This window comes from Delphinapterus leucas, chromosome 2, assembly GCF_059928025.1.
Source record: "Delphinapterus leucas isolate spDelLeu-1000000601 "Yukka" chromosome 2, BTC_Dleu_Yukka2, whole genome shotgun sequence".
In the NCBI taxonomy this organism is placed as follows: Eukaryota; Metazoa; Chordata; class Mammalia; order Artiodactyla; family Monodontidae; genus Delphinapterus; species Delphinapterus leucas.
This window is the reverse complement of record NC_143130.1, coordinates 12,546,558-12,560,756: the sequence shown is the minus strand read 5'-3', so window position 1 is coordinate 12,560,756 and position 14,199 is coordinate 12,546,558. Positions and strand designations below refer to the sequence as shown.

Genomic DNA, 14,199 nt, shown 5'->3' with positions numbered 1-14,199 from the left:
AGAACAGAAAGGGTATCTGTCTTCATAGAAAGTTAAGTAACAGGGGTGTAAGCGAACAATGCACGGAGATCGTTGAGTGGTATGAAGGAAATAAAGCAGCATAAAGAGATATCAGAAAGACTGGGATGTAGTGATGACATTAGGTAGGGTGATCAGAAGAGACCCCTCAGGAGGTTCAGTGTGAGCTAACAACCAAATGAGGAAGCCAGCTTTGTAAACATCCAGGGAAGGGAGAGTAGCAAGTCCAGGGAGAGCAGCAAGTCCAGGATACCTGAGCTCTAAGGTTTATTCTGAGAGAAATACGTGTGGAAGCAGAGGAATGTGAAAGACAAATAAGATATTGGAATGGCACAAAGAAGAACTTTGATGAGATTGCTATCCATGTCTGATTTTATTTTACCTGTGACGTCAGGTGAAGAAAATAAAGCAACCCTCCTTGAACTTGGAGCTGTGGAACCGTTAACTAAGCTGCTCAACCACGAAGACAAAATTGTGAGAAGAAACGCTACTATGATATTTGGAATTCTGGCTTCTAATAGTAAGTATCTGCTTTTAAAACTCATCAAATAATCTCACATGATGCATTATACTTTTAAATTTAACCTTAAGGGACTCGTTTTAATTTTATTTAAGCTGACTTTAATGTCAACAAGAAAGTTAAATAAGTGTAATGTGCAACAAACGTATGATTTCATATTTTAAGTGATATTTTTAAATATAAAAATATGTGCACATATATCCATGGAAAAACTCTCAGAGTTGGTGATGTAGTATATTCCAGTCTTACAAGTTAGAACAATCATTGTCTCTTAAAATTAAAATAGTTTTTTTCTTGAGTTAGGATAATGTAATTTGAATGTCTGCCTGTGTAAGTTACACTTCATGTGTATTTCATTGTAACAAGTCCAGAGTAAAAAGTTTTGATACACTTATTTTTTGAAGCTGCAAGCTATATTTTGCCAAACATAAATTTAGATATGTATTTACTCCTTAAATCAGACCTATTACTTGCTTTACTATTTTCACATATTTAATATGGTGGAGTAACAGTATTACTTAAAATATGCTGTCACTTCTATTAGAATATCAGTTTGACTAAAACCATGCAATACAGGCAGTCCCTGACTAGTGAACAGGACGTGTTTTCCGTTTGTAAGGCATTTTCATGTTATGGTGGTAGATTTTCGAGTTGGACAACAAAACCTTGTTATTTATAATAAAAAATGACTTTCTTGGTGGAGACTGAATTCTGTCATGAAACTTGGGCTCATAGGAATAAACATGTCTCTATCATGGCACGTGGCTAAAATCATCCTACCTTCTCCTTTTTACCATGGTCTCAGCAAACACACAAGCACAGATTCCTCCTTCAGCTTCCTGCACTGTCCCAGCTCACATACCCTGGACCCTCTGTGATGCAATGGGGGCCCATCATTCCATGGTGTCCAGCAGGGACTGTGGCCTTGGTGTCTTCAGAGACAGTTATGAGTGGAGGAAGGGGGAGGGAGGGGAAGGAGAGCCTTCTCTGGCATCTGTGCCATCACAGCCTCAGCTGCGGAGACCACGTGAACAGTACCTGCGGTGTTATGGGGTTGGCGGGGGCACTTTGCAGTTAGTGGAAGGGTTTCTGGAAACTCCAGGGGCTCTAGCAGTGGCTGTGCTACAAGGCGGGGGCTCTGGGAGTATTTCCGGGAACGACAGCAGGATGAGGACAGTCAGTGGGCAGTGGATATTCCACCAATGTAGATTACAATAACATTAGTCAACACTTACAAAGTACTTGCAATGTGCCAGGCACTGTCGTACATAGTATTTATATATTAAATCGCTTAATGAGGTTGGTGCTATTATTTCCTTTACATATGAGGTGACTGAGGCACAGAGAAGTTAAAATAAAGTAGTAATCATTCGTATTGTGGGGCCTTCATAAATCTGTCTCTGGGGTTGTCTGTAGACTAATTCTGCCATATTGAATGTGCCATATAGAATTATTTATAACCAAAACAGGGAAAATATTTAAATTTGTTCCGTTTTATTCTGCATGCATACCACAGAGTTTGAAAACCAAAGGTGCTTTGTAACACCCCATGTGCAACTCCTTATTTTATTTTATTTATTTTAATTTATTTATTTTTGGCTGTGTTGGGCCTTCGTTGCTGCACGCAGGCTTTCTCTAGTTGTGGCGAGCGTGGGCTATTCTTTGTTGCGGTGCGCATGCTTCTCATTGCGGTGGCTTCTCTTGTTGCAGAGCACGGGCTCTAGGCGCACGGGCTTCAGTAGTTGTGGCATGCGGGCTCAGTAGTTGTGGCTCGCAGGCTCTGGAGCGCAGGCTCAGTAGTGGTGGCGACCGGGCTTGGTTGCTCTGCGGCATGTGGGATCTTCCCAGACCAGGGCTCGAACCCGTGTCCCCAGCATGGGCAGGTGGATTCTTAACCACTGCACCACCAGGGAAGTCAAACTCCTTTTTTTTTTTTTTTTTTGCGGTACGCGGGCCTCTCACTGTTGTGGCCTCTCCCATTGTGGAGCACAGGCTCCGGACGCGCAGGCTCAGCGGCCATGGCTCACGGGGGGCCCAGACGCTCCGCGGCATGTAGGATCTTCCCAGACCGGGGCACGAACCCATGTCCCCTGCATCGGCAGGCGGACTCTCAACCACTGCGCCACCAGGGAAGCCCCAACTCCTTAAACATAAGAAAGATCCCTCGAAGGATTGGGTTCCTTGCCCAAAGTCATGCAGGTGGCTAGTAGCAGAACTGAGATGAGAGCTAAATTACAACTTTACTCTCTGACTCATAGTTCAGTAGACGTTCTGTTCACTGTATCTTTTACGATCCTTAACATTAGTGTCCATGCTAAGTCAGACTCTCCTTCTAAATGATTTAGAAAGGAGAGTTATAATTTCCTGTTTACATTTGTATTTTCAATTTAATATCTAGGTCTCTGTGATTTTTTCCCTTTTTATGTTAATTTCTGTTATTCATTTTATTTTGTATTTTCATCTTCTAATATATACGAGTTTATCATCTGTGAAACCCTACAATTTGTTTGCAAATTTTTCTAAGTAGGTTTTTAAGTTGAATTTCATGAGTTTCTAAAGGAGTCTGTGGCCCCCAAATGTAAAGAATACTGTTACATTTGGGTGCTAAATGAGATGGCTCCCTTAGACCTGTCAAACCACAGTCTGTAAGCTGGCTGGCTGGGCTGTAACCAGCTCTAGAACCAGTGCAGTCTGCAACTGCAAAGCTTAACCATGGAAAGAGCTTTGCGGTCTTCAAGGTCTCCACTGAGTGCCTGGGTCTCAAGTATACTGCATGAACTTATAAGGACCTTCTTTTGATTCTGTGAAGTGGGTGAAAAAAATCAAACCATTATTGGGATTAACTTACCTGATTCTCTATTTGAACTATCTGATGACATGGATAAAACACATGGCATCTTCAACTGCTTGCAGAGCTCCTTTTTTGGTAAGAGAGCCAATACAGTAGCTAGTGCTTCACTTTTTATACATGTCCAAGGAAACCTGGAATAAAAAATAAGCAACAAGGGGCTTCCCTGGTGGCGCAGTGGTTGAGGGTCCGCCTGCCGATGCAGGGGACACGGGTTCGTGCCCCGGTCCGGGAAGATCCCACATGCCGCGGAGCGGCTAGGCCCACGAGCTATGGCCGCTGAGCCTGCGCGTCCGGAGCCTGTGCCCCGCAACGGGAGAGGCCACAACAGTGAGAGGCCCGCATACTGAAAATAAATAAATAAATAAATAAGCAACAAGTCTTTTGACCTAAATGCAAAGTCATGTTTCCAGACTAGTATGTAAATAAATGCACCTCTGAACCTGCATGGTTAAATCATCATCTTTGGACAGTCTTAAAATAACTGATGCTTCTTCAGAAATTTGTATTTTCATATGGTTTTCCACCACTATGCTCATAGTGGATGAACCAACAGAATGTTCCAACATTCCAGGTGCTAAAGGATTGCTATGAGAACCATCTTTTCCCTTTTGCAGTTGCAAATAAATTTTTTTTTTTTCTAGAGTGATTGAGCTATGTGTTTGTGCCATGCCTGGGTCATTCAAGATAGGAATTTAAATTACTTTGTTAAACCTTTTTATCAAACAGGAGCTGCTGGGGCTTCCCTGGTGGCGCAGTGGTTGAGAGTCCGCCTGCCGATGCAGGGGACACGGGTTCATGTCCCGGTCCGGGAGGATCCCACATGTCGTGGAGCGGCTGGGCCCTCTCAACAGTGAGAGGCCCGTGTACCGCAAAAAAAAAAAAAAAAACAGAAGCTGCTATCTTCTTTCACCTTCCAGTTTGTATTTAGTTCAATGAGGCCATACAACAGAGACTCACTTAATGAAGAGGGTTCAGCTAAAGAGAGAGTTCATTAGGATCCTCGTGAGGAGAAGTAGCCTTGGAAGCCCAGATATTACATTACTTAAGGCAGCAGTCCCCAACCTTTTTGGCACCAGGGACCGGTTTCGTGGAAGACAGTTTTTCCACAGACCAGGTTGGGGGTCTGGCGGGGAGGTCAGGGGATGGTTTTGGGATGATTCAAGTGCATTACATTTATTGTGTACTTTATTTCTATTATTATTACATTGTAATATATAATGAAATAATTATACAACTCACCATAATGCTGTCAGGAGGCAGAGCTCAGGCGGAAATGTGAATGATGGGGAGCGGCTGTAAATACAGATGAAGCTTCACTCACCCTCCTCTCACCTCCTGCTGTGCAGCCCAGTTCCTAACAGGCCACGGATCAGTACCGTTCTGTGGCCTGGGGGTTGGAAACGCCTGATTAAGGCAATCTGAAGAGCTTGCCATCTTAGGAAAAGGTTGATGTACAAGAGTATACAAGATCAAGAGTAAATTAGGTGGTCAATATTATGCAACAAAAAAATTGTAAATAAGAATCCAAGAGCATGGGATATCTTTCCTTTTTTTTTTTTTTTTTTTTTTTGCGGTACACGGGCCTCTCACTGTTGTGGCCTCTCCCATTGCAGAGCACAGGCTCCGGACGTGCAGGCCCAGCAGCCATGGCTCATGGGCCCTGCCGCTTCGCAGCATGTGGGATCTTCCTGGACCGGGGCACGAACCCGCGTCCCCTGCATCAGCAGGCGGACCCTCAACCACTGCGCCACCAGGGAAGCCCCATTTCTTTTTTTAAAATTTATTTATTTTATTTATTTTGGGGGGTCATCATTGCTGCACGCAGGCTTTCTCTCTAGTTGCGGCAAGCAGGGGCTACTCTTCGTTGTGCACAGGCTTTTCTCGTTGCAGTGGCTTCTCTTGTTGTGAAGCATGGGCTCTAGGAGCATGGGCATCAGTAGTTGTGGCATGCAGGCTCAACAGTTGTGGCACACGGGCTTAGCTGCTCCACGGCATGTGGGATCTTCCCGGAGCAGGGATCGAACCCGTGTCCCCTGCATTGGCAGGAGGATTATTAACCACTGAGCGACCAGGGAGGTCTCTCCATTTCTTTGAATCATCTTCAGTTTCTTTTATTAGTGTTTTATAGTTCTCAGCATATAAGTCTTTCACTTCCTTGGTCAAGTTTATTCCTAAGTACTTTATTTTTTGGATGCGATTTTTTTTTTAGATTCCTTTTCTAGTATTTCATTCTTCGTGTAAAGAAATGCAACAATTTCTGTATGTTAATCTTGTATCCTGCTACCTTGCTGAATTCACTTATCGCTTAATTCTAGTAGTTTTTTGTGTGGAGTCTTAGAGATTTCATACTAAGGGAAGTAATTCAGAAAGAGAAAGACAAATATCATATGACTCCACTTACATGAGGAATCTAAAATATGACACAAATGAACTTATCTATGAAACAGAAACACACTCCCAGACATAGAGAACAGTCTTGTGGTTGCCAAGGGGGATGGGGGTGGGAGAGGGATGGATTGAGAGTTTGGGATTAGCAGACGCAGACTATTATGTATAGAATGGCTAAACAACAAGGTCCAACTGTATAGCACAGGGAACTGTATTCAATATCTTGTAATAAACCATAATGGAAAAAAATACGTATATATTTGTGTAACTGAATCACTTTGCTGTGCAGCAGAAATGAACATAACATTGTAAGTCAACTATACTTCAATAAAATAACTTTTTTAAAAAAGGAATGCACTTAAAACAGATGGCATGGGAACTACAATCCTGAAGCTGTGGAACAAAAACCACATTCACAGAAAGATAGACAAGATGAAAAGGCAGAGGGCTATGTACCAGATGAAGGAACAGGATAAAACCCCAGAAAAACAACTAAATGAAGTGGAGATAGGCAACCTTCCAGAAAAAGAATTCAGAATAATGATAGTGAACATGATCCAGGACCTCGGAAAAAGAATGGAGGCAAAGATCGAGAAGATGCAAGAAATGTTTAACACAGACCTAGAGGAATTAAAGAACAAACAGAGATGAACAATACAATAACTGAAATGAAAACTACACTAGAAGGAATCAATAGCAGAATAACTGAGTCAGAAGAACAGATAAGTGACCCAGAAGACAGAATGGTGGAATGCACTGATGTGGAACACAATAAAGAAAAAAGAATGAAAAGAGATGAAGACAGCCTAAAAGACCTCTGGGACAACATTAAATGCAACAACATTCCCATTGTAGGGGTCCCAGAAGGAGAAGAGAGAGAGAAAGGACCCAAGAAAATATTGGAAGAGATTATAGTCGAAAACTTCCCTAACAGGGGAAGGGAAATAGCCACCCAAGTCCAGGAAGCGCAGCGAGTCCCATACAGGATACACCCAAGGAGAAACATGCCGAGACATGAATCAAATTGGCAAAAATTAAAGACAAAGAAAAATTATTGAAAGCAGCAAGAGAAAAATGACAAATAGCATACAAGGAAACTCCCATCAGGTTAACAGCTGATTTCTCAGCAGAAACTCTACAAGCCAGAAGGGAGTGGCATGATATACTTAAAGTGATGAAAGGGAAGAACCTACAACCAAGATTACTCTACCGTCAACAATCTCATTCAGAATCCATAGAGAAATCAAAACCTTTACAGACAAGCAAAAGCTAAGAGAATTCAGCACCACCAAACCATCTCTACAACAAATGCTAAAGGAACTTCTCTAAGTGGGAAACACAAGAGAAGAAAAGGACCTACAAAAACAAACCCAAAACGATTAAGAATATGGTCATAGGAACATACATACCTATAATTACCTTAAACGTGAATGGATTAAATGCTCCAACCAAAAGACACAGGCTTGCTGAATGGATACAAAAACAAGTCCCATATATATGCTGTCTACAAGAGACCCACTTCAGACCTAGAGACACATACAGACTGAAAGTGAGAGGATGGAAAAAGATATTCCATGCAAATGGAAATCAAAAGAAAGCTGGAGTAGCAATACTCATTTCAGATAAAATAGACTTGAAAATAAAGAATGTTACAAGAGACAAGGAAGGACACTACATAATGATTAAGGGATCAATCCAAGAAGAAGATATAGCAATTATAAATATATATGCACCCAACACAGGAGCACCTCAATACATAAGGCAACTGCTAACAGCTATAAAAGAGGAAATCGACAGTAACACAATAATAGTGGGGAACTTCAACACCTCACTTACACCAACAGACAGATCATCCAAAATGAAAAAAAAATAAGGAAACAGGAGCTTTAAATGACACAATAGACCAGATAGATTTAATTGATATTTATAGGACATTCCATCCAAAAACAGCAGATTACACTTTCTTCTCAAGTGTGTACAGAACATTCTCCAGGATAGATCACATCTTGGGTCACATATCAAGCCTCAGTTAATTTAAGAAAATTGATATCATATCAAGCATCTTTTCTGACCACAACGCTATGAAAATGAATTACAGGGAAAAAAACATAAAAAACACAAACACATGGAGGCTAAACAATACGTTACTAAATAACCAAGAGATCACTGAAGAAATCAAAGAGGGAATCAAAAAATACCTACAGACAAATGACAATGAAAACACGATGATCCAAAACCTATGGGATGCAGCAAAAGCAGTTCTAAGAGGGAAGTTTATAGCAATACAAGCCAACCTCAAGAAACAAGAAAAATCTAAAATAAACAATCTAAACTTACACCTAAAGGAACTAGAGAAAGAAGAACAAACGAAACCCACAGTTAGCAGAAAGAAAGGAATCATAAAGATCAGAGCAGAAATAAATAAAATAGAAACAATGAAAACAATAGCAAAGATCAATAAAACTAAAAGCTGGTTCTTTGAGAAGATAAATAAAATTGATAAACCATTAGCCAGACTCATCAAGAAAAAGAGGGAGAGGACTCACATCAATAAAATTAGAAATGAAAAACGAGAAGTTACAACAGACACTGCAGAAAACAAAGCATCCTAAGAGACTACTACAGGCAACTCTATGCCAATAAAATGGACAACCTGGAAGAAATGGACAAATTCTTAAAATGTATAACCTTCCAAGACTGAACCAGGAAGAAATAGAAAATATGAGCAGACCAATCACAAGTAATGAAATTGAAACTGTGATCAAAAATCTTCCAACAAACAAAAGTCCAGGACCAGCTGGCTTCACAGGTGAATTCTATCAAACATTTAGAGAAGAGCTAGCACCCACCCTTCTCAAACTCTTCCAAAAAATTGCAGAGGAAGGAACACTCCCAAACTCATTCTATGAGGCCACCATCACCCTGATACCAAAACCAGACAAAGATACTACAAAAAAAAAAAAAATTACAGACAAAAAAATCTTAAAATTTTTATGGGACACCAAAGACCCCGAATAGCCAAACAAGTCTTGAGGGAAAAAAACGGAGCTGGAGGAACCAGACTCCCTGACTTCAGACTATACTACAAAGCTACAGTGATCAAGTCAATATGGTACTGGCACAAAAACAGAAATATAGATCAATGGAACAAGATAGAAATCCCAGAGATAAACCCACACACCTATGGTCAACTAATCTATGACAAAGGAGGCAAGGATATACAATGGAGAAAAGACAGTCTCTTCAATAAGTGGCGCTGGCAAAACTGGACAGCTACATGTAAAAGAATGAAATTAGAACACTGCCTAACACCATACACAAAAATAAACTCAAAATGGATTGGAGACCTAGATGTAAGACCAGACACTATAAAACTCTTAGAGGAAAACATAGGAAGAACACTCTTTGACATAAATCACAGCAAGATCTTTATTTTTTTTTTGTGGTACGCGGGCCTCTCACTGTTGTGGCCTCTCCCATTGCGGAGCACAGCCTCTGGATGCGCAGGCTCAGCGGCCATGGCTCATGGGCCCAGCCGCTCCATGGCATGTGGGATCTTCCCGGACCGGGGCACGAACCCGTGTCCCCTGCATCGGCAGGCGGACTCTCAACCACTGCGCCACCAGGGAAGCCCAGCAATATCTTTTTTGATCCACCTCCTAGAGTCATGGAAATAAAAACAAAAATAAACAAAAGGGACCTAATGAAACTTCAAAGCTTTTGCATAGCAAAGGGAACCATAAACAAGACGAAAAGACAACCCTCAGAATGGGAGAAAATATTTGCAAACAAATCAACAGACAAAGGATTAATCTCAAAAATATATTAACAGCTCATGCAGCTCAATATTAAAAAAACAAACAACCCAATCCAAAAATGGGCAGAAGACCTAAATAGACATTTCTCCAAAGAAGACCTACAGATGGCCAAGAAGCACATGAAAAGCTGCTCAACATCACTAATTATTAGAGAAATGCAGATCAAAACTACAATGAGTTATCACCTCACACCAGTTAGAATGGGCATCATCAGAAAATCTACAAACAACAAATGCTGGAGAGGGTGTGGAGAAAAGGGAACCCTCTTGCACTGTTGGTGGGAATGTAAATTGATACAGCCATTATGAAGAACAGTATGGAGGTTCCTTAAAAAACTAAAAATTGAATTACCATATGATCCAGCAATCTCACTACTCGTCATATACCCAGAGAAAACCATAATCCAAAAAGACACATGCACCCCAATGTTCACTGAAGCACTATTTACAATAGCCAGGTCATGGAAGCAACCTAAATGCCCATCGACAGACAACTGGATAAAGAAGATGTGGTACATATATACAATGGAATATTACTCAGCCATAAAAAGGAATGAAATTGGGTCATTTGTTGAGACGTGGATGGATCTAGATACTGTCATACAGATTGAAGTTAAGTCAGAAAGAGAAAAACAATTATCATATATTAATGCATATATGTGGAACCTAGAAAAATGGTACATACGAACCGGTTTGCAGGGCAGAAGTTGAGACACAGATGTAGAGAACAAACGTATGGTCACCAAGGGGGGAAAGCGGTGGGTCGGTGGGGATGGTGGTGTGATGAATTGGGCGATTTGGATTGACATGTATACAGTGATGTGTATAAAATTGATGACTGAAAAAAAAAAAAACCCAGATGGCATGAAGATACTCCGGGAAGGAAGGTGCTGGCAGTTCTGAACCAAGCTAGAATTGTAGGTGTCCCACTGCTTGCCTAGAACGTGTTCATGTGGCCCAACCACAAGTCCAAGTTGCCATATCTGAGAGTTCTCTGCTGAGAAAGAAGGGGACAGAGATCAATATTATATTTAATGTGACAGAAGTAGCAGCTTACCCATTATTTCTGCTGATTTAACCTCAAGAACAGAAGGACTATTTGAACAATCTGGTGTCAGAAAGTTGAATAACAAGTTAATCAGCTATGCCACCAATTTACAAGAGCTGCCATTGAATCTGAATGATCCATTGAGCCTTAAGAAAGTGGTGTAGTGGATAAACCTCCTAGATCTGTTGTTGAACAGACCTGGGCTAAATTCATATGTAGAAAGGAATTTCGTGGCCCAGAGAATCCTCTGATGAAAAATTTTAACTTGTTTGGGCACAGCAAGGGGGTGGTGGCACATACAGATGCAGCAAGGGGCCCTCTCCCTGTGGGAGCAGATGCTTCCTGCAGGGAAACACAAGGAGCAGAGAGTACACAGGGCCAGAATCTTCCTGACCTCATGGTCAGCGTTGTAGCAGAAACTTTGAAGTAGATGGAAGATTATTTTGTATACTAAGTGGAGAATGTATTTGGAGATCTAAAAGCCCAGAAATGCTTTTCTTCTAGCATGTAAAAATAGGGAACTTTGGTACAACCTTCCAAAAAATCATTGCAAACAACACAGACTGGACTCATAAGAGTGAGAAGAGAATGACAGCATGCTTTTCCAGAGGGGGCACCTCTGCCTAGTTTACCAGGACACTTGGAAGGATCTGACTATTATGCCATGGCTATTATTTCTAGACCTGTGGAGGTAATGCGTTTTTCAGAGGAGTTTCGACTGTAAAATATGAAGTCCTACACTTCCCCAAAACTCAATTATTCTTTTGTGCTGAAAGCCTATCCATGTGCATATACAGCTAGCTGCAAGTTCGCTAGCCCTGTTTGAGCCATTTTGAACAGAACAGAGAGAAAGAAGTTTTGACAGGTTGAGGAACAGCCACATCCCTGAATCACACAGGAAAAGGTGTCCAAGAAAAGGCAAACGTATCCAGCGGTTAATTCCCGAGACCATCTGCTTCAGCTGCTGCAAAGTGAATTTTTCCAAACTTCTGGTAACACTAATTTTGGCTTACAGAAGAGATAATCGACCAAGAAGAGAAATTGCAAAACTGAAGTAGCAGCTATGCCTTATTTCTCAGAAAAAGGGGGTTAAGGATGGCAAGAAAGAAGCAGGGGCATAATTGTCTAGCTTTAATTAGGCTCCTGTAAATAATACAAAAGTGAACTTTAAAAAATTAATATACTTATCTTTAAGCATCTTTGGCATTTCTGATAAGCAAATGGAACATATACAAGATGTATTTATGGGAAAAGGCTGAGGATAATTCTTATTTGCATTTTATACTAGTTTTATTAAAATCTAAATTTAAAAATATCCTCCCAACAAAACAAAACAAAAAGAATTACTGTTATATCATAAGCAAGTGCAGGGCACAGTAACTCAACTTTACTGATGGTGTTCTAGGCACTTTCGTGCATTTATGGTTATCTTTTCTAGTGTTTTGGAAGGTTGTACAGCTGAGCAATCAAGCAACATGGGCTATAGTCTGTCTGGGGTCAGACAGACCTGGGTGTGAAACCCGTCCCCACCTCTTACTTGCTGTGTGATTGTGAACCTCAATTTCCTTATCTGTAAAATTAGGTAATAATAGAACCTATCTCATAAGGAACTATTCCACAGACACTGCCATTATTATTATAATTAATAAACATTAATATTCTGTTTCTTCTTTTGTAGATGATGTCAAAAAATTGTTAAGGGAGTTAGATGTCATGAATTCTGTGATTGCTCGGCTGGCCGCAGAAGGTAACTCTGCATCCTCCATCTATCAATGTTTCAAAAATGGGGAATGATTTATTTTTCGCACCTGATTAAAGTACCGATTGAAAATAGTTTATGAAACACCAATTCTGTATTGTCATTAAACTCTCTCAAACTAAGATGGGCTCCAACCAAGGTAAGATCTGTGGAGCTTTGGTTTTCACAGCGTGGTTTAACATAATGGTTGAATAAGCCTTTACATACTTGTGTTATTTGTTTTTGATACACAGAGGAAGTAGTTATCCATGAGTTTGCTAGTCTTTGCCTAGCAAACATGTCTGCAGAGTATACCAGCAAAGTGCAAATATTTGAACAAGGTGGATTAGAGCCTCTCATCAGACTGCTAAGCAGCCCAGACCCGGACGTGAAGAAGAATTCTATCCAGTGCATTTACAACTTGGTCCAGGTGAGATTAATTTCTAACAATGAGTTTTGACAAAAGCTGGTTATAGAATTTATTTTCCCATTAAAAAAAGGACAAAGCTTTAAAAAAAGGTCCAGTTTTAATTAAAATCACTCCTTCTCAGTACTATTTAGTAGTTATCATTCAGAGGAAAAATAATGGAAGTTTAGAGTCGATACCTTTCAGTTTTCACGTTTTGTAAGTAATTGTCCCCCATAAAAGGGCATTTTAAAAGAATAGAATGGGCTTGCAAATTAAGGCAGGATTATACTAGGTAAGTACTATTTCTTCCAAAACAGGAAATCTAATATTAGTGTTGAACTAGTTTTGACCTAGGCAGTAAACTGTTGATCTAATCTTGGTGATCCAATTGGTTGGTATCATCTGCCTTTCGCAATGTACCAAGATTTTGGATTCAGCTTCTTTGTTGGTGAAAAGTTGAGTTTTGCTGAACAGAACTCATCATTCACAGTTGCAAGATGCTACCTCACTGTGATGCTTTCCTTCATAATGGAAGAAACACCCTACCCACCCTCCGCCCACAACCTGTCCTGTCCTCTGGCCCCTCCCCTCCAATCCCCAACCCAGCACACACACCCTCACACCCCCAGCAGGTCAGCTTGCTGCCACTTTGGACAGCCTTCTCTGCTTCTTTTCCTGTTCAGGTTCCTGAACAATTCCCACACACGTTTGATAAGCTTTAGATCAACTGGAAGTACAAGACACCATTTTAAATAGCCGTCAAGAGAATGTGAAAGAAGAGATATGGAAGCAAAGGTGAAGGACGTTTCATTGAGAAGCAAAGTATCTAGACAAAATATATAGAAAAAGAGGACAAAGGCACTCATGCCAAAAGGCACCCAAAGCATGCAACCCTGGCCCTGGCATGTCCTTGCCACGTAGCTGGGCACCCACTGGTGTTACCTTTCCTCTTCCTGAAGAGCAAGTACAGCCATACCCCTTCTCTGGTGACTTTACTTCATCCTATAGGCCTAAATAATCCTGCAAACGTGTCTGTGTGTTTCATGCCAAGATTCCTCATTAAGTCTATTTCTCTATATTTTCTATCAAGTGGAAATGAAAAGACTTACCTCCACTATTCTTCATAACAGAAGGACTAGCTAATAACAGTGTATTCATTTCCTAAGGCTGCTGTAACAAAGTACAACAAACTGGCTAAAACAACAGGAACCTATTCCCTCACGGTTCTGGAGGCTGGACTTCTGACATCAAGGTGTCATCAGGGCCATGCTCCGTCTGGGACTCTGGGTAGAATCCTCCCTTACCTCTTCCCAGCTTCTGGTGGTGGCGGTGAATCCTTGGTGGTCCCTGGTTTGCAGCCTCATCACTGCAATCTCTCCCTCTGTCAGCTCTCTCGCCTCCTGTTATAAA

At 41.0% G+C, this 14,199-nt stretch overlaps 1 protein-coding gene across 1 annotated transcript in view; it reads left to right on the top strand.

The window, feature by feature from the left end:
* The window catches only part of ARMC3 (armadillo repeat containing 3), an 86,654-nt gene that overhangs the window by 10,162 nt on the left and 62,293 nt on the right, over window positions 1–14,199 (top strand). The window contains exons 3-5 of the mRNA XM_089906218.1: window positions 413–538; window positions 12,321–12,389; window positions 12,635–12,810. Coding sequence (XP_089762344.1) covers window positions 413–538; window positions 12,321–12,389; window positions 12,635–12,810 — 371 coding nt within the window. The remainder of the gene's footprint in view (window positions 1–412; window positions 539–12,320; window positions 12,390–12,634; window positions 12,811–14,199) is intronic.